Raw genomic sequence first — 18,987 nt, forward strand, 5'->3', positions numbered from 1 at the left:
ATTTTCCGGCGGCGGTTGGCCGGCCAGGGGTGGCGGCGCCGCCGCCAGTTATTGTTAAACCTCTCCCCTTTTTTAAATTTTTTGCTCAATCTCCTCTACTCTTCTTCCTATATTAAAATCCTACACCAAAATTCTCAAATCGTGAACCTATTTCCCTAAATCTACGAAATTAAAAAAACTACCTTTACGTTTTCACGGGTCCGGTACGGCTTGATTTGTTATTGTTGTGCGTTGTTGCATCTGTAATTGGTGTCGATTCGCGAACTGGTCCAATTCTGCTTCCGATGATGAGTTGATCCAGATGCAGTTACGGTGGGTTATGGTGTATGCGACGGTTTTGAATGGTTTGTGAATCGGTGTTGTCGATTGCGTGCGTGAACGGTTTGGGTACGGTCTGTAGGTTTCTTTGTGATGGTCTATGACTGATTTTGTGAAAAGGAATATTGGTTTAGGGTTGTTTGTGTGATTCTGTGTTATGCGTCCGTGAATAGATTCGTGAATGTCTCTCTGCAAAATCTGTCCCCTTTCACTTATGTGCGCAGGTTGTATATATAGTGCCGCTTGGGACCTTAGGGTTTGTTGGAGGATGCAGAAAAATCCTGCATTTGGGATGAGGATGGAGCGGGAAAGAACAAGAAACATGTTTATCCCTTTGCTGAATTTGGATGCATTATGGATTGGATTCGGTTTTGACAGACTGTCCCTTCTGGATTTGGACGAAGATGCGCGTGACAACTTCATGGATTCGGATTGAGATGAAACGAAACGCGTGTGACATTATGGCTTCGAACTTGGACCGTTTTTTGGACTTAATAAATAAAAATATATACAAATAAAAAAATAGAAATAAACAAAGGATAAATACATACATAATTTTGATGTTATCACCTAATTAATAAGTAAAAATAAAAAGAAAATAAAACTTGAATTTAAAAAGAAAAATAGCAAAAGAATTAAAAGAAATAACGACTACTATTTTTTTTTAAAAACTAAAACTAAAATTAATTAATTAATAAAAAAAGAAAAAAATTAAAAAAAACAAATTAAAAGATGGAAATAATAATTAAAAAAAAAAAGAAGTTGGCCCGACTCGGAACAAAAATATGAGGTATTTTAAAATACCTCTTTGCCGAAATTTTCACCGAAATGTCTGGGACTGATCAGGGTCAGGTGACGCGTGTCAGTGGGACCTTAGGTCAAAAATTGGGGTATGACAGATGCCCCTATTTAAGTTTCTTCGTCCGGAGATTTGAAGATGAAATCTTTAATTCGATCGGACCGAAGAGACTTAAATACAAAGTACACCAATTTTGGACCTAAGATGCTATGAATGATTGTGAAATGCTTGTATGAATGCAGGACGACAAAGTTGACTTGACTGAGACGAGAAACAACAACGGGATACCCAAATTTGTTGAAGAATGGGATCTGACTCCGCTAGGGGAATGTAGTTTCACTGGGGAAAAGATTGTCTACTACCGTATCGGTTTGGAACGCTAGCTTAATGAAGACAGAACTTTTTAGCGATATCACTTGAACAGCTAAACAGGGGATGACACTGAAGAAAATAAAATGTGATTCCAAACTGAAACATGACGAAAGGTAAACTCAAGCTGTCCGTTGTTTAGGACTGGCAGCTTGAAACAAGATAAAAAAAAAGACTCAAGCTGTCCGTTGTTTAGGACTTGCTACTTGAAACAAGATAAAGGTAAACTCGAGTTGTCCGTTGTTTAGGACTTGCCACTTGAAACAAGGTAGACTCAAGTTGTCCGTTGTTTAGGACTTGCCACTTGAAACAAGATAAAAGTAGACTCAAGCTGTCTGTTGTTCAGGACTTGCCACTTGAAACAAGATAAAGGTAAACTCAAGTTGTCCGTTGTTTAGGACTCGCCACTTGAAAGAAGATAAAGGTAGACTCAAGCTGTCCGTTGTTTAGGACTTGCCACTTGAAACCAGATAAAATGTAGACTCAAGCTGTCCGTTGTTTAGGACTTGCCACTTGAAACAAGATGAAATGTAGACTCAAGCTGTCCGTTGTTTAGGACTTGCCACTTGAAACAAGATAAAAGATAGACTCAAGTTGTCCGTTGTTTAGGACCTACCACTCGAAACAAGATAAAGGTAAACTCAAGTTGTCCGTTGTTTAGGACTTGCCACTTGAAACAAGGTAGACTCAAGTTGTCCGTTGTTTAGGACTTGCCACTTGAAACAAGATAAAAGTAGACTCAAGCTGTCCGTTGTTTAGGACCTGCCACTCGAAACAAGATAAAGGTAAACTCAAGCTGTCCGTTGTTTGGGACTTGCTACTTGAAACAAGATAAAAGTAAACTCAAGTTGTCCGTTGTTTAGGACTTGCCACTTGACACTGACGGGTGACATCTCTTGACCAGACACACTGGGGATGACACTTTTGATGGTGAGAAGGTAAATGTCAGATGTTCATGTGTAGGAACTTGCGGCTTGACACAATGATAAGTAGAGACCAAATTGAAAAGACATGACCGAAACAAGATTTCGGTGACTAATGCAATCATGTATGAATTGATATTATGTATATGTTATGTATATATGAATGTATGAATAAGTGAAAGTATTAACGTATGATTGCATGATCGTATGAATGGATGAATGTATGAATGTAACTTGTGTGATTGTATGAAATGTATATGACAGACGACCCGATGAAACAAGACAGGACTGGTAAGGTGGGAAATGGACCAACATTGCAGTACTGAACACTCGGCAAACTTCCTTGGGGATGACCTCATTGGGGACAAAGTAATAACTGATGTCTTCTAGGGGGGAGAACCCATTACAAGCCTGGAAAGAAGTCGCCATTTTGTAAGCCGACACAGAAAGCTCTTCTATTGGCATTTTTAGTCGTCGTGCCTTTTCCTTGTTTTTTTTTTGAATCCCTAACTTTTGCCTGGATCGCCCTTTCGGGTTTTCAATCCACCGGGAATATATTCCTTTTTTGTGCCCCTAATTTTTGCCTGGACCGCCCTTTCGGGTTTTCAGTCCACCGGGACGCTCTCTATTGCCTAAGTCGCCTTTTCAGGTTTTCGACTTAGCGAGCTCAAATTTTTTTTTTTTTGAAGGCTTCCCACAGTGTCTAGCCATGTCCATTTTAGTAGGATTTAACCACCCTCGAGGGGAGTGTCGATGCGCACTTCTTTTACTCTTGAGCTCTATAATGCACTTATTCGTTTATGCCTTTTAGAGATGTGAAAAAGTTTTAAGAATTTTGCTTCAAAATATTATCATCAAAGAAAATAGAAGAAAATTTGGGAAAACGAAATAAATGAGAATTCCAAGTAAAAGGGCACAGGCTCAAATTTTATTGATTGAATGGTGGCCTGCCAAGGGCGGGACTCCATAGATCCTTTACAAAATTTTGAAAAATGGTAATTTAAAATGGGAGAGGTACTTTGAACTTCATAACCCTATCTTCCCTAACAACTTTGAATTCCGCTGCTTTTGACGTTTCAGATTGGAGATTCTTTGATAGCAGGTATGCTCCAAGTGGGTGTGCCAGATCGGATGCAGTTACTTTGTCTTTCTTTTAATCCTTAACTTTTGCATAGACCGCCCTTTCGGGTTTTCAGCCTATCAGGATAATGATTTTCTGTTTATTGTCTCTAATTTTTTCCTGGACCGCCCTTTCAGGTTTTCAGTCCACCGAGACGCTCATTTTTGCCTAAGCCGCCCTTTCGGGTTTTCGACTTACCGAGCTGTTCTTATAAATTTTAGACAAAGTATTTCTTGACTGCATCCGTGTTTACAGTGCGTGGAAGTTCTTCGCCATCCATGGTTTGAAGAGTCATGGCACCACCGGAGAAGGCTCTTTTGACAACATATGGACCTTCATAATTAGGCGTCCACTTGCCCCTGGAGTCTGGTTGGAACGTAAAAATCTTTTTGAGCACGAGATCACCTTCTTTGAATTCACGGGGACGAACTTTCTTGTCAAAAGCCTGTTTCATCCTCTTCTGATATAGTTGACCGTGACATAGGGCGGTCACGCGCTTTTCCTCAATCAGATTCAATTGATCATATCTACTTTGAACCCATTCAGCCTCTGATAACTCAGCTTCCATCAGAACTCTCATTGAAGGAATCTCAACTTCTACGGGGAGTACAACCTCCATACCATATACCAAAGAGAAGGGGGTTGCCCCTGTTGACGTGCGTACGGAAGTACGATATCCGTGTAATGCAAAGGGAAGCATCTCATGCCAATCTTTATAAGTCACCACCATCTTCTGGACGATCTTCTTTATGTTCTTATTTGCAGCTTCGACAGCACCATTCATTTGAGGTCTGTAAGGCGAAGAATTATGATGCTCGATCTTGAAATCATCACACAACTCTTTCATCATCTTGTTGTTCAGATTCGTCCCATTGTCTGTAATGATCCGGTTAGGGACACCGTAGCGGCAAATAATATGATTCTTGATAAACTTGACCACCACTTGCTTGGTCACATTAGCATAGGATGCTGCTTCAACCCACTTGGTGAAATAGTCAATAGCCACTAGAAAGAAGCGGTGCTTGTTTGACGCTTTTGGTTCAATCCTTCCGATCATGTCAATGCCCCACATAGAGAAAGGCCAGGGAGACGAAAGAACATTGAGTGCAGTTGGCGGCACATGAATCTTATCGGCATAGATCTGACACTTATGACATTTTCTGGCGTGCTTGTAACAATCAGCTTCCATCGTTAACCAGTAATAACCCACTCTCAATAACTTCTTAGCCATTGTATGCCCGCTAGAATGGGTTCCGAAGGAGCCTTCGTGTATTTCATGCATTAATAAATCAGCTTCGTCACTGTCCACACATCTGAGCAACACCATGTCAAAATTTATTTTATACAAAACGTCACCATTCAGGAAGAAATTGCCAGACAACCTTCTTAGAGTCTTCTTATCTCTGTTGGAAGCTCCAAGTGGATACTCTTGACTTTGAAGGAAACACTTGATATCATGGAACCACGGCTTTCCATCAACAACATCTTCAGTAGCGAATACTGTTACCGTAAATCCGCAAGTGCACGGGTTTACCGTAGTAGTAATAAAGAGAGAGTATCGATACACAGGGAGTTATTTAAATTCCAATCAAAAGTAGTAAAGGTTAGGGAGAAATCGATAATTAGGGTTTCAAGGTAATCTAAACGACGGTTTAAAACAATAGCTAAAGGCAACCTAGGGATTATTGGTTCATCCTATGGTTGACCTAACATCCTAATCCTAATCCTTGTTTATGTAAATCCTAGTTTCTAAGGACGAATCTCTCTAAAGCCTATCCCCTTCTTCGTTCGATATCCGGGGAGTGTGTCTCTCAAGGTGTTAGACCTATTCTCATGGCTAACTCCTATATTAAGATCCTTGATTTTACGAGATTCTATAAGTCCCAAGGTTCACTAGGCTATTCTCATGCTTCGCAATCCTTGTCTAAATTCACTTGTTCGGTTATTAAGACTTCTTCGTTCGATTCATCACCTTAATAACTAGGGTAACGAATTAACAAGTACTAACCCTCCGCGTTCGCATCCAAAGTTTGGTACTTGTTAATATCGTTGTGAAGAACGATGAATTTAGATAAGAAAAGTAGGGTTACATAAACTAGGGTTTCGGATTAAGATTGTTGGATCAAGCCATAGGACTCTCCCAACAATCCCAAGGTCTAAGGGAATTACTCACTCATGGTTGGTGTTGCCATGAATGAATAAGAAGAAAATAATAAGAACAATTGAATGAAAACGAGAACTTTTATTGAGAAATAGTATTCTGTCACAATACAATATTCAGAATTCAAGATGATAAAACAAGGAGAACAAGCTCTCTATTTATAGCCTACTAATGACTTAAGCCCTAAGAAATAACTGAAGGAATATTCTCTGATGATCCATGGGCTTTATCGTCAAAGCAGGCTGCGTAGAAAACCGCTGTTCGGAGAAAAAAGCAGCTAAAAGGGATGCTGGCAATCGCGCACGGCCGTGCGCCTTGCAGGCGTGGGCAGTGCGCCCTTCACGGACTTGGGGCAGCGAATTCTGATTTCTTCAAGTGCATATTTCGGTCCCAAATCTTGGAAATCTCCTATTTTTGTGCTCCAAATCCCTTTTCTTTAGCTCCAAGCCTTGCAAATCACATATTTGATCCTGAAATATAATATTGGATTCTTTGAAGTAAAAAGCTCTTAAATATAAATAAAAACACATAGAATCTAATTAAATCAAAATAGAATTAAACTAAATAACTTAATTAAAATACGTGATAAATCTACTTATCAAACTCCCCTACACTTGAATCTTTGCTTGTCCTCAAGCAAAAGGCATAGACATAGCAGCATAGAAAACATTTAAGTATATGACAAAATTAAAACACATGTTCCCTCCAAGGCCTTGTCCTAAGCATACACTAATCACAACCTCAAGAGCCCCTTATGATTCCTATTCAACCCAACAAGAGAAACTAAGTGAGTGTGTGTGTGTGTGTAATGCATCCCCTTTGCTCCTGTATAAACAAGTATTATGAGGAAACAGGTTCTAACCCCAACAGTACATCAACCGAGAAAAACCTCATTTTCATTCCATATAAGCAAGGTGGGAATTAAGTTTAAGTTGGTTCAATTTTAAATTGTGGACCATATTTTTCTTTTCTTTTGGTCTCTTTTGGGGCTACAGATGCCTAGGGGATATCACCTTTTCATAGGAAGTCGGAGAGGGACTCACTCCTTCCTCCACTACTCCGGCAATCACCCTAAGTAGTGCTGTAGTTTGTAACTTCTTTCATAAAATTTTTTTTCTTTTTCTTTTCTTTCTATTTTTTTTCTTCAGAAGTTTGTAGAAGCTATACAATCACTAAGGAGGTACCATCCTTCGCGTAGGAGTTGTTCGAGTACACTATCCTTCCCTCCATGCTCCGGCGGTGTTCTCAACTTAGTGAAAAAGTGAAAATCATGCTTCCCCCCATATTATTTCAACGTTAAATAAAGTTAATTAAATTTCCCCACACAAGCTTATACTACTTTTACTCCTAGAGACTTTAAAGGGTCCATGTACCATTAAACTTAGAACGTGGTCCTTAAAATACCTATTCATACACTTACTCAAGGTATGCACTGTGAATTTTCTCATTGGAGAAGTTTTGTTCACCTAGAATCAATGTGGGTCTATTGGAAAAACTTAAGGCAACAAGAAGCTATTTTCATGTACACAACAAGAACATTATCTAGCCTATATTGGAAGAGAACTTAACAAAAGATTATGTCATATTTAACAATTAAAACAAGATAACTATCTAGCCGCTTACATGCCTTTCGCAATAAAACAAAACAAAAGATAAAAATTCAAGGGAGTTTGAAACACTATGACTCTTACTACCTAGACACTTTATTGGCTCCCCCCCATACTTGGGAGAAGCATTGTCCTCAATGCATAAAGAAAACAAGAAATTAAAAGGAAGAAAGGAAAAGAAAAGAAGAGAAAGGAAGAGGAAAGCTCACATTTTTATTGGTTCCCCGGTGGAGGATATCGGGCGTTGAGATATTCTTGCATTGCTAGAAGAGCATTATGGGTCTCCTCACGCCTTTGGTTTGTTCTTTGCACCTCCTCTTGCATACCGGAGAACTCTTCACCAAATTGTTGTTGATTGATGTTGATCTTTTGGAGCTCACTTTGCATCTAATTCCATTGCTCATCATCCATTTGTGTTCTGGCTTCATTAGGCAAGTCAGCACCTTCTTCACTTGCATCTTCATCATCTTCGGGTACCTGAGGATTAACAACATACAACAAATTTCCTGCCACCTTTATGTCGGTGCGGGCAGGGTTAGGCAATATAATCAATGTTTCTCCTCGGCTGCCTCGAAACTCAAAGGTCCCTATATCGGTTTCATTTCGGATAAAGTTCATTTGCACAAGATCGTGCTTGCTCAAAGTGTTGTCTCCCTCTATCCTATTGAGTCCTGCATGTCTTACCCCAAACTTATTTGCTATGCATGTTATAATACCACCGGCAACAATCACACTATCACTCTTGGTGATAGAGGATAAGTGATCAAGTAAGTAGTAGCATGTGTTCACGGGGTGATTATTAAGTGCAGCCCAAAGAATGAAGAGCTCGGGTGCTCTAACTCTATGTAAGTCTGTCCTACCGAAGATAGTGCATCCCATAATTCTTTGAAAGTAACGGAGGACAGGGTTTTGGATAGCACTAGCTTTGTTGGACCTAGCAACGTAGTTATTCAAACCTGTGATTGTGGTCCAAAAGGCTTTAGGGTCATAGTTCACGGGTTTTGAGTATTGACTAGTTGAATCATGGATGAGCCCCACATCGGCGAAACCCATGGTTTGGCAAAAGTAATCAAATGTCATGTCATAGTCAGTACCTAAAAACCGAAACGAGACCTTATGTTGGGGGTAATCCGACTTTGTCTTATCTTTTATGAAGCAAAATGAACTTAAAAACTCATAGACAAGGTTTTCATACCCTGGGTAAGTTCTCATCAAGCCGGACCATCCTAGGTTTTCAATTAACGATTCTACTTGCTCTTGTATACCTAGGTCCAACATAGCAAAGAAACAAGGATAACGATTCGGAAATAAAGGTCGAGAGAGAAGTTTGTTATACCTTTTTCTTTGCTCGGAGTTCTTAAATTTGATGCCATGGAACCTTGGTGATGCTTCCTTCCCTTGCTTGCTTGAAGACATTTTTGACCGAGTTTTTGTGATGGGTATACGTTGAAAGTAAGGTTTTTGAGTGGTTGGTTGGATTTGGTTGGAAAATTTGTGGTTTTTGGTTTAGGTTAATGGGGTATACGAAAATTGGGGTTAATGGATTGGATGGATGGAAATTGATTTTGTTTGGGTGTTTGTTTTTGGAATTGATTTTGGATTGGTTTGGGTGAAAGTTTTGTGTGAATTGGTGGAGTTTTGATGGAGATATGTGAGGTTTAAGGTTGGGGAAAAATGGAGGTTTAGAGAGAGAAGTTGGATGAGAGAGGTTTTTGTGTGGTTTGAATGGGAAGAAGATGAAAAATTGATGTTTATGGGAGGGGAAAGTCGCGCACGGCCGTGCGCCTTGGAGGCGTGGGCCGTGCGAACCTTGCTGTTATGGCTGGGCAATTTTTTCAAAAAAATCGCGCACGCCCATGCGCATTGAGGCGTGGGCAGTGCGCCTGTTTCTGGTCCTCTGGGTCAAATTTTTTTTCAACTTTTCTATATCATATCGGACATGTACCTACAAAACAAGTAAAAACAACACAAAACAAACGAAAACAAAGCGGTAAAAATAGGTGGGTTGCCTCCCACGAAGCGCTCTTTTCACGTCATTAGCTTGACGATAAGAGGGGACCCTCAGATAGGATCGAACACAACATTTTGTGTGATTGATGCTAGGTAGCGTTCTCTCATCTCATACTCAGCCTTGATGGAGGAAGGAGAGATTTCCTTCAGGTGGTTTCCTAATTCAAACTCCATCCTCTCATTATTCATATGGAACACGATCCTACCATTCAACGCATCAATAAAAGCACCTGAGACCACAAGGAAAGGAAAACCAAAAAGGATTGGAAATTGGGGGTCTTCCTTCGCATTAACTACCATAAAATCAACCGGTATGATAGTGCCTCCAATTTTTACCGGAAGATTTGAAGCATAGCCAGCTGGATCAACGGTGGAATGGTCAAACAATACTAAGGTATGCTCCGCCGGTTCTAATTTTCCTACCCCAATTTTCTTAAAGAGAGATAGGGGCATTAGATTTACGCTAACCCCTAGATTACACCTAGCGTTTTTTATACTTTCCTTCCCTATGGTGCAAGGGATGGAAAAACTACCGGGATAGCGGTATTCTGGGGTTGATCTCTCTAGAAAAATGTCGCCACTCTCCTTAGGTGATGCCAGCGTCTCCTTATCCTCTTTGTGTCCTTTAGACAAAATATTTTTCAAAAAATTTGCATAAAGAGGAATTCGGGACAAGGCCTCAACGAATGGGATTTTGGCACATATTTCTCTCATTATTTCAATGAACCTTTGGAGTTGTGCTTTCTTACTATACTTGGCTAGTCCTTGTGGGGAAGGGTTCATCTTTTTACTAAACTTTAGGGTCATAGGGTTTTTGCTTTCTACCCTAGCATCGCTAACCGCTTCACTCTCAATGACATGGATATCTAAGATGGGTCCTCCTAAAGATTTTTCTTCCACAAGGCTAACAGCATTCACGTGGCTCTTTTGATTAGTCTCAGGTTGGCCTGGGAGGGCTCTAGAGACTTGAGAGGATGAAGAGACTTGTTGGTTCAATTGGGAGATCTGAGTCTCCAACATTTTGCTGTGTGTGGCAATAGAATCTACCCTATAGGAGAGTGTGGAGAGGGATTCCTTCAGAAGTTCGGTTTCTTGCTTGAACTTTTGGTTTAGTTTTTCTTGTCCTAGGACAAAATTTTCTATCATGAGTTCCAACTTAGATTTCTGGGGTGCCCTTTGGTTGGTACCGTAGCTAGGCGGTGTTGCTTGTTGCCCAAAAGAGTTTCTGTTGTAAAAGTTTTGCCCTTGCATAATACCTTGGTATTGGGCGTAGTTCATTTGCTCTTGGGTGAAAGCATCACCTCCCAGCTGGCACTCATTGCCAATATGACCAACGATTCCACATAACTCACAAGAAGGAGAAGGAGAAACAACATTAAAATTGATTTTATCAAGTTGAAGGGTTAGTGACTCTACCTTAGCAGCCAAATCATCATAAGAAGAGACTTCATGCACACCTGTTTCCTTCTTTGATGATGCTCCAGCAGTGTTGGCCCTTTCGTTTGCCCACTGGTAATGATTTTGGGCCATATCCTCTATCAGCGCATAGGCGTCGGCATAATTTTTATTCATGATTGCTCCACCTGCAGCTGCATCAACGGTTAGTTTGGTATTATACAAAAGACCATTGTAAAAAGTATGAATTATGAGCCATTGCTCAAGACCGTGATGGGGGCAAACTCTTAGCATCTCCTTAAAACGCTCCCAAGCGTCATACAAAGACTCCCCAATTGCTTGATTGAACCTAGTAATCTGGTCCCTATACTTGGCAGTTTTGGAGGGTGGAAAGAATCTAGCAAGGAAGACTTGCCTGATTTGGTCCCATGACGTAATGGAACCTTTTTCTAAGGAGTGGAACCAAGCACTAGCTCTATCTCGAAGGGAGAAAGGGAAAAGATGTAGCCTAACGGCTTCTTGGTTGGCTTTAATGGTTCCACTAAGCCTAAGAAAGGTAGAGATGTGAAGATTGGGATCCTCAGCGGGGGATCCCGAGAATTGATTTTGCTGCACAAGATGGAGAAGTGCAGGCTTGATTTCGAAATTGTTTCCCTCTACATTCGGATACACAATAACCGCTGCCGGCTCCTCCGTTGACGGAGTCGCATACTCTTTGAGAGTACGTGCGTCTGCCATGGCTTGGTTTTTTCGTGCTTCTCTTTTTCGCCTATGGAGGTACTGTTCTATCTCGGGGATATAATCCGAAGGAATATGGCTCCCAAGACTTCTAGTTCTACAAATAAGCGGAAAAGAAATCCAAAAAGAAGAAGAAGAAGAAATCGATTGAGAAGGGGAAAGTGTAAAAACAGAAATAAAACCTAACCGTCACCAAAGTTGATCGGAATTTGGTCAACTCCCCGGCAGCGGCGCCAAAAACTTGTTACCGTAAATCCGCAAGTGCACGGGTTTACCGTAGTAGTAATAAAGAGAGAGTATCGATCCACAGTGAGTTATTTAAATTCCAATCAAAAGTAGTAAAGGTTAGGGAGAAATCGATAATTAGGGTTTCAAGGTAATCTAAACGACGGTTTAAAACAATAGCTAAAGGCAACCTAGGGATTATTGGTTCATCCTATGGTTGACCTAACATCCTAATCCTAATCCTTGTTTATGTAAATCCTAGTTTCTAAGGACGAATCTCTCTAAAGCCTATCCCCTTCTTCGTTCGATATCCGGGGAATGTGTCTCTCAAGGTGTTAGACCTATTCTCATGGCTAACTCCTATATTAAGATCCTTGATTGTACGAGATTCTATAAGTCCCAAGGTTCACTAGGCTATTCTCATGCTTCGCAATCCTTGTCTAAATTCACTTGTTCGGTTATTAAGACTTCTTCGTTCGATTCATCACCTTAATAACTAGGGTAACGAATTAACAAGTACTAACCCTCCGCGTTCGCATCCAAAGTTTGGCACTTGTTAATATCGTTGTGAAGAACGATGAATTTAGATAAGAAAAGTAGGGTTACATAAACTAGGGTTTCGGATTAAGATTGTTGGATCAAGCCATAGGACTCTCCCAACAATCCCAAGGTCTAAGGGAATTACTCACTCATGGTTGGTGTTGCCATGAATGAATAAGAAGAAAATAATAAGAACAATTGAATGAAAATGAGAAGTTTTATTGAGAAATAGTATTCTGTCACAATACAATATTCAGAATTCAAGATGATAAAACAAGGAGAACAAGCTCTCTATTTATAGCCTACTAATGACTTAAGCCCTAAGAAATAACTGAAGGAATATTCTCTGAAGATCTATGGGCTTTATCGTCAAAGCAGGCTGCGTAGAAAACCGCTGTTCGGAGCAAAAAGCAGCTAAAAGGGATGCTGGCAATCGCGCACGGCCGTGCGCCTTGCAGGCATGGGCCGTGCGCCCTTCACGGACTTGGGGGAGCGAATTCTGATTTCTTCAAGTGCATATTTCGGTCCCAAATCTTGGAAATCTCCTATTTTTGTGCTCCAAATCCCTTTTCTTTAGCTCCAAGCCTTGCAAATCACATATTTGATCCTGAAATATAATATTGGATTCTTTGAAGTAAAAAGCTCTTAAATATAAATAAAAACACATAGAATCTAATTAAATCTAAATAGAATTAAACTAAATAACTTAATTAAAATACGTAATAAATCTACTTATCAAATACATGAGCAGGTCTCTCAAGACATCTGATACGGATCAATGGCACTTCATTCCAACGATTTACTTGGTACATCGAAGACAAGGTAGCTAGAGCATCTGCCATCTGGTTCTCATCACGAGGAATGTGGTGTAGCTCGACTTTGTTGAAGAAGGTCAGTAATCATCTTGCATAGTCTTTGTAGGGAACCAAGCCGGGGTGACGAGTCTCCCATTCTCCTGTGATTTGATTGATTACGAGGGCTGAGTCACCATAAATGTCGAGGACCTTGATTCTCAGATCGATTGCTTCTTCGAGACCCATGATGCATGCTTTGTATTCTGCCATATTGTTTGTACAGTCAAATGTCAGCCTGGCAGTGAAGGGGATATGTGCACCCTTAGGAGTAATAATGATTGCCCCAATTCTGCTACCATACACATTAACAGCCCCGTCAAATATGAGACCCCATCTTGATTCAGGATCTGGACCCTCTCCGAATAACGGTTCGTCACAATCTTTCATTTTCAGATACATGATCTCTTCATCAGGAAAGTCGAACTTGATAGGCTGATAATCCTCAACTGGTTGGTGAGCCAAATGTTCTGCGATAATACTCCCTTTGATTGCTTTCTGGGTACGATACTCGATGTCATATTCAGATAACAACATTTGCCACCGGGCGATTCTTCCTGTTACTGCGGCCTTCTCAAAGATGTACTTGATCGGATCCATTTTAGAAATCAACCAAGTAGTATGATTAATCATATAGTGACGAAGGCGTTTGGCAGCCCAAGCCAGAGCACAGCAAGTCTTTTCAAGCATGGAATATCGAGACTCACAATCAGTAAACTTCTTGCTCAAGTAATAAATAGCGTGCTCTTTTCTTCCGGTTTCATCCTGTTGCCCAAGCACACAACCCATAGAATCTTCTAACACAGCCAAGTACATGATCAGAGGTCTTCCTTCAATTGGAGGGATAAGGATTGGAGGTTCTAGCAAATACTCTTTGATGCTGTCAAAGGCTTTCTGGCACTCTTCTGTCCACACCATACCTTGCTCTTTGCGGAGTAGCTTGAATATTGGCCCACATGTTGCAGTCATATGTGAAATGAAACGGGAGATGTAGTTCAGTCGTCCGAGAAACCTTCTTACTTGTTTTTCTGTTTGCGGAGCGGGCATCTCTCTGATAGCTCTGACCTTGTCGGGATCTACTTCAATACCTTTCTGGCTGACAATGAAGCCTAAAAGCTTTCCGGATCTGACACCAAAGGTGCACTTGTTAGGATTCAGACGGAGCTGATACTTTCTCAGTCGTTGGAACATCTTCAGCAGATACTCGATATGCTCATCTTCAGTACCTGACTTGACAATCATATCATCCACATAAACCTCAATCTCTTTGTGCATCATGTCGTGGAAAAGAGTAGTCATACCTCTCTGATAAGTAGCACCTGCATTTATTAACCCAAATGGCATTACTCTGTAACAAAAAGTGCCCCAAGGTGTAATGAAAGATGTCTTCTCTCTATCTTCTGGTGCCATTTTGATCTGATTGTAACCGGAGACACCATCCATGAAGGAGAAAACTTTGGACTTCGCAGTGTTGTCAACTAATACATCAATGTGAGGTAGTGGAAAATCATCTTTGGGACTAGCTTTGTTCAAATCACGGTAATCAACACACATTCTGGCTTTACCATCCTTCTTCGGAACAGGCACAATGTTGGCAAGCCACTGCGGGTATTCTGATGTGACAAGGAAACCTGCATCAATCTGTTTATGTACTTCTTCTTTAATCTTGAGGGCCATATCAGGACGGGCTCTTCTCAACTTCTGCTTGACTGGTGGACATTCAGGCATCAACGGCAGACGGTGCACCACAATATCAGTATCCAGGCCTGGCATATCTTTGTACGACCAAGAAAATATATCAACATATTCTCTGAGAAGTTCTATCACTCGCTTCTTGACACTTGCTTCAAGTGATGCCCCAATCTTGACCTCTTTCTTGTCTTCTTCAGTACCCAAGTTGATCACCTCTATTGCTTCCCCATAAGGCTGAATAGCCTTTCTTTCTCGTTCAAGTAGCCGAGTGATTTCGTCGGGAATCTCTTCATTCTCTTCCTCTTCCGCCTCATACACAGGGGATTCAAAGTTGGGAGAGATCATAGGGGTATGTTGTTCAAAGGGTTCATTGATGTTTAATCTGCACATATGATTGATGATTTTAGAAAATAAGTAAATGCAGATTTTTCGAAGGTGATTATATTTTTTTGGTTTTTTGTATTACCATTTTTCAGAAAAAAGCACAAAAGAAAAATAAAACAAAAGTCGGGAACAAAACGACATTTTTATTTAATTGATGATAATTTCTTGAAGCAAATGGCCCTAGATAGATTCACTTTCGCTTGGGGCGGGGCGAAAAGATTTTTTTGAAAAAGCATAAAACGAACAAATGCATTACTTGGACAAGTGAGCAACAAAAGGAACATCTACAGCAACCCAATTGTGGCTAGTCCCTCCGTGAGTCACGAAACTTTGTGGTATCCCCTCAGGGCTGTCTTCTATGATAACATTGGCTTCTGACAGGGCATTGATAAAGTCGGCGCTGTGGAAAGTACCTCTTGTTGGCACGACGACGTTCCAGGGCAAATTAGTTGACGAGGAGAAACCCAGTCCTTCTCGGCGCTTGTTCTCTGGCAATTCTATCAACTTTCCCTAACTTGAAGACCCTCCCGCTTGTATCACATTCTGAGCATCTTTTAGAGAGGAAATAGATGCCCCACTCTTCTTGGTATTCTCTTCTTCCATAGCAAGTTCTTGGAATGATGTCCCCTCAACACTGTCGGCCCCGATGAAAGAGAAAGACGACAAATGGCTCACTAGCAAAGCTTCCTCACCATTCACAGTTACTAGCTTTCCATTCTGCAGAAATTTTAACTTCTGATGCAATGTGGAGGTTACTGCCCCAGCTTCATGAATCCAGGGTCGGCCCAACAGACAACTGTACGATGCTTGGATGTCCATCACTTGAAAGGTAATTTGGAAAACATGTGGACCAATTGTAATAGGCAGATCCACCACCCCATGAACATTCTTCCTTGAACCGTCGAAAGCTTTCACCATTACATCACTCCGTCTCAAAGGTGTACCCTTGTAAGAAAGTTGATCATAAGTTGTTTTGGCCATTATGTTTAAGGACGACCCAGTATCTACTAGCACATTTGTCAAAGCATCGGTCTTGCAGTTCACAGATATATGGAGAGCCAGATTATGATTCCTTCCTTCTTTCGGAAGCTCTTCATCACTGAAACTCAGATTATTGCATGCAGTGATGTTCCCCACTATTCCTCCGAATTGACCAACAGTCACATCGTAGTCCACAAAAGCTTGTTCCAGGACCTTCATTAGAGCCTCCTTATGAGCATCAGAATTCAAGAGTAGAGACATTATGGATATCTTTGATGGAGTCTGCATCAGTTGATCAACCACCTTGTACTCACTCTTCTTGATTAGCTTAAGAATCTCATCAATCTCAGAATTTGCATTGGTCCCACTAGACTGACCAATATCTTTGACCGCACTGGGATCTTTAGCTTGAGTCTCCTCGATTACCGGAGCACTAGCTTTCTTTGGGAGCACCACAGGAACAATACGCCCATTTCTTAGCACTCTACTGACTTCAGCGACATTTCCTATAGACGGCAAAGGTGGTATTGGAACTTCACGACCATCCTCTATCATAGTGGCATTGTACTTATAAGGAATGACTTTCTCAGAAGCATAAGGCATCGGACCAGGAAAACAGATCACTAAAGGAGCAGCAACTGACTTCCGACTGTCGTAGAATATCTCCAAAGGCTCCTCCGAAGTTATAACACATACATCATCACACTTTCTTTCAACAACAAGTTCTCCTTGGTCTAAAAGTCCTTGGATATCATCTTTTACTTTCTGACAACCTTGAGGATCTAGAAGACACACTTCACAGGCGGCATGATTATGTTCAAAGAGAGACGGTTGACACATCTTGGTATGTATAGGGACCAAAGGTGTCCGGATGTGTTGGACGTTCAGGATGAGATGAGTCTTCTGGCAATCTTCGACCATGTTGACAGTTGCGGTACCATGGTTTGGCAACGGATTAGTTCGAACATTTGGTGCTGAGTTCGTAAAGGTTATCTTCTTTTCATTGATTAGCCTCTGAACTGCATTCTTCATGGCATAACAATCTTCAATACTATGACCTGGGGACCCTTGATGGAAAGCACAAGTCTGGTTAGGTTTATACCATGCTGGCGGTTTCTCTAGCACCGGAAGAGGTGCTCTAAGTTGAACCAAATTCTTACTGAGCAACCCTGTGAGTAACTCTGCATATGTCACGGGAATTGGGTCAATTTGCAATTTGGTATTCTGTGGTCGAGGCTGTTGTTGTTGATATGGTCGTTGTGGGTATTGTTGGTATGGTTGTTGGGGATATTGTAGGAATTGTTGTTGTTGAGGGTATTGTTGTGGATGATGGTATTGTTGGGGATATGGTTGTTGAAGATATGGTTGTTGAGGATATGGTTGAGGATGTTGTTAAGGGTGTTGTGGTTGATGATATTGTTGGAATTGGAGCTGGCTATTTGGTGGTTGGATGCTTTTGGCAGCAGGTGTGATGGCAGCAATGTGTTGGTAGGGTAAATAATTTGGTTGAGGCCTCCCATGAGCCACCATACTGACCTCTTGTTCTTTCTTTTTCGGGAGGTGGTTCCCGGACTTCTTGGTTCCACTTGCAGATGTCCCTTCTTTTACTAAACGTCCTTCTCGGACTCCTTCTTCCAACCGTACACCCGTAGCAACCATCTCAGCAAAGTTATTGGGAGTACTTCCAACCATGTTTACGTAATAGAACTGACTGAGAGTTTTTAAGAAGAGCTTGGTCATTTCCTTCTCTTCTATGCGCGGGCTGACTTGGGCATCAACATCTCTCCATCGCTGGGCATACTCTTTGAATGTTTCCTTGTCCCCTTGAGTCATAGCCTGAAGATCACTTCGGTCTAGGGCCATATCCACATTGTAACTGTATTGTTCTACGAAAGCATCACACAGGTCACGGAAGGTTTGAATCTTTGTTTTGTCCAGATTCATGTACCACTTTGAGGCAGGGCTAGCCAAACTTTCTTGGAAGAAATAGATAAGGACTTTGTCATCTTTCGCATAGGCAGACATCCTTCTCACATACATTGTTAGATGCTCCTCAGGACAGGAGTTCCCTTTATACTTCTCGAAATCTGGTACCTTGAACTTGTGGGGTACTTGGACGTCCGACACTAAACAGAGATCGTAAGCAGTCTTCCCAAACATCTTCCTTCCATGGAGAGCTCTCATCTCTCGTTGCATCTCATCGTATTTTTCTTGCAAGTCATTCACTCTGTCATAGTTCTCCATGTTCCCTGAATGGTATATGGGTTCTTCATCTTGTGGAATGGTATGCATCACCGGAGCCGAATAGGTCATAGCGGCTGGAGGAGCTCCTACCAGAGGTGGAGGAACATGAGTTGCATTTTGACGAGTAGGCATCGGAACTTCGGTCATGATAGGGCGGAATACTTCACTGAGGCAAACTGGCACGCCCCAAGAACGACCTTCTGGCATAGAATTTGAAGCTTCACACACAATGGGACGGAGTATTTCGCCGGCAGCGAAAGGCGAGAACCGAGGCGCAGAACGTTGCGGAGCAGAGTGTATTGGAGTATCTGCACATATTGTCCATCCAGGGGTAGCAGAGGCGGCAGCAGAGGCGGATGTCTCGGCCTGAGTTCTGACTGGAGGAGGAGGCGGTGGTGCTTGTGCCTGTGCTTGAGCTTGTGCTAGTGCTTGAGCTTGAGCTTGTGCTTGGGCTAGTTCTTGAGCTTGTGCTTCAGCTTGTGCTTGAGCTCAAACCTGTGCTTCCGCCATTGTCTTCATCACTTCAGCCATTTCGTCCATCTTAGTCTGCATGGATGTCATTTCTCCACGGAGCACTTGGTTTTCTTGTTCGAGAAAATCCATCTTCTTCTTCACATTTGCTCGAGTGTA

General features: G+C 41.5%; 3 protein-coding genes and 1 non-coding gene across 4 annotated transcripts; 1 reads left to right on the forward strand and 3 right to left on the reverse strand.

Moving 5' to 3' along the window:
• Nucleotides 1–3,746: 3,746 nt before the first annotated feature.
• Nucleotides 3,747–4,379, reverse strand: LOC146954860 (uncharacterized). Its single transcript, XM_085746326.1, has 2 exons — nt 3,935–4,379; nt 3,747–3,841 (listed from the first exon to the last, which is right to left on the reverse strand). The coding sequence occupies exons 1-2, from the start codon at nt 4,377–4,379 to the stop codon at nt 3,747–3,749; spliced, it is 540 nt and encodes a 179-aa protein (XP_085602452.1).
• Nucleotides 4,380–9,358: 4,979 nt separating this feature from the next.
• LOC146954861 (uncharacterized) lies at nt 9,359–11,440 on the reverse strand. The gene is made up of 2 exons (XM_085746327.1): nt 11,373–11,440; nt 9,359–11,249 (listed from the first exon to the last, which is right to left on the reverse strand). The coding sequence occupies exons 1-2, from the start codon at nt 11,438–11,440 to the stop codon at nt 9,359–9,361; spliced, it is 1,959 nt and encodes a 652-aa protein (XP_085602453.1).
• Nucleotides 10,968–11,074, forward strand: LOC146954862 (small nucleolar RNA R71). Its single transcript, XR_015025217.1, has one exon. It is a non-coding gene; the product is annotated as a small nucleolar RNA R71 (small nucleolar RNA).
• Nucleotides 11,441–15,642: 4,202 nt separating the features above from the next.
• LOC146954863 (uncharacterized) lies at nt 15,643–18,960 on the reverse strand. The gene is made up of 3 exons (XM_085746346.1): nt 18,853–18,960; nt 17,646–18,762; nt 15,643–17,294 (listed from the first exon to the last, which is right to left on the reverse strand). Exons 1-3 carry the CDS (start codon nt 18,958–18,960, stop codon nt 15,643–15,645), a joined length of 2,877 nt encoding a protein of 958 aa, XP_085602472.1.
• Between the last annotated feature and the right edge of the window lie 27 nt (nt 18,961–18,987).

Source organism: Medicago sativa, chromosome 1, assembly GCF_051527215.1.
Source record: "Medicago sativa cultivar Bolivia chromosome 1, Bolivia_mono, whole genome shotgun sequence".
NCBI classification, from domain to species: Eukaryota; Viridiplantae; Streptophyta; class Magnoliopsida; order Fabales; family Fabaceae; genus Medicago; species Medicago sativa.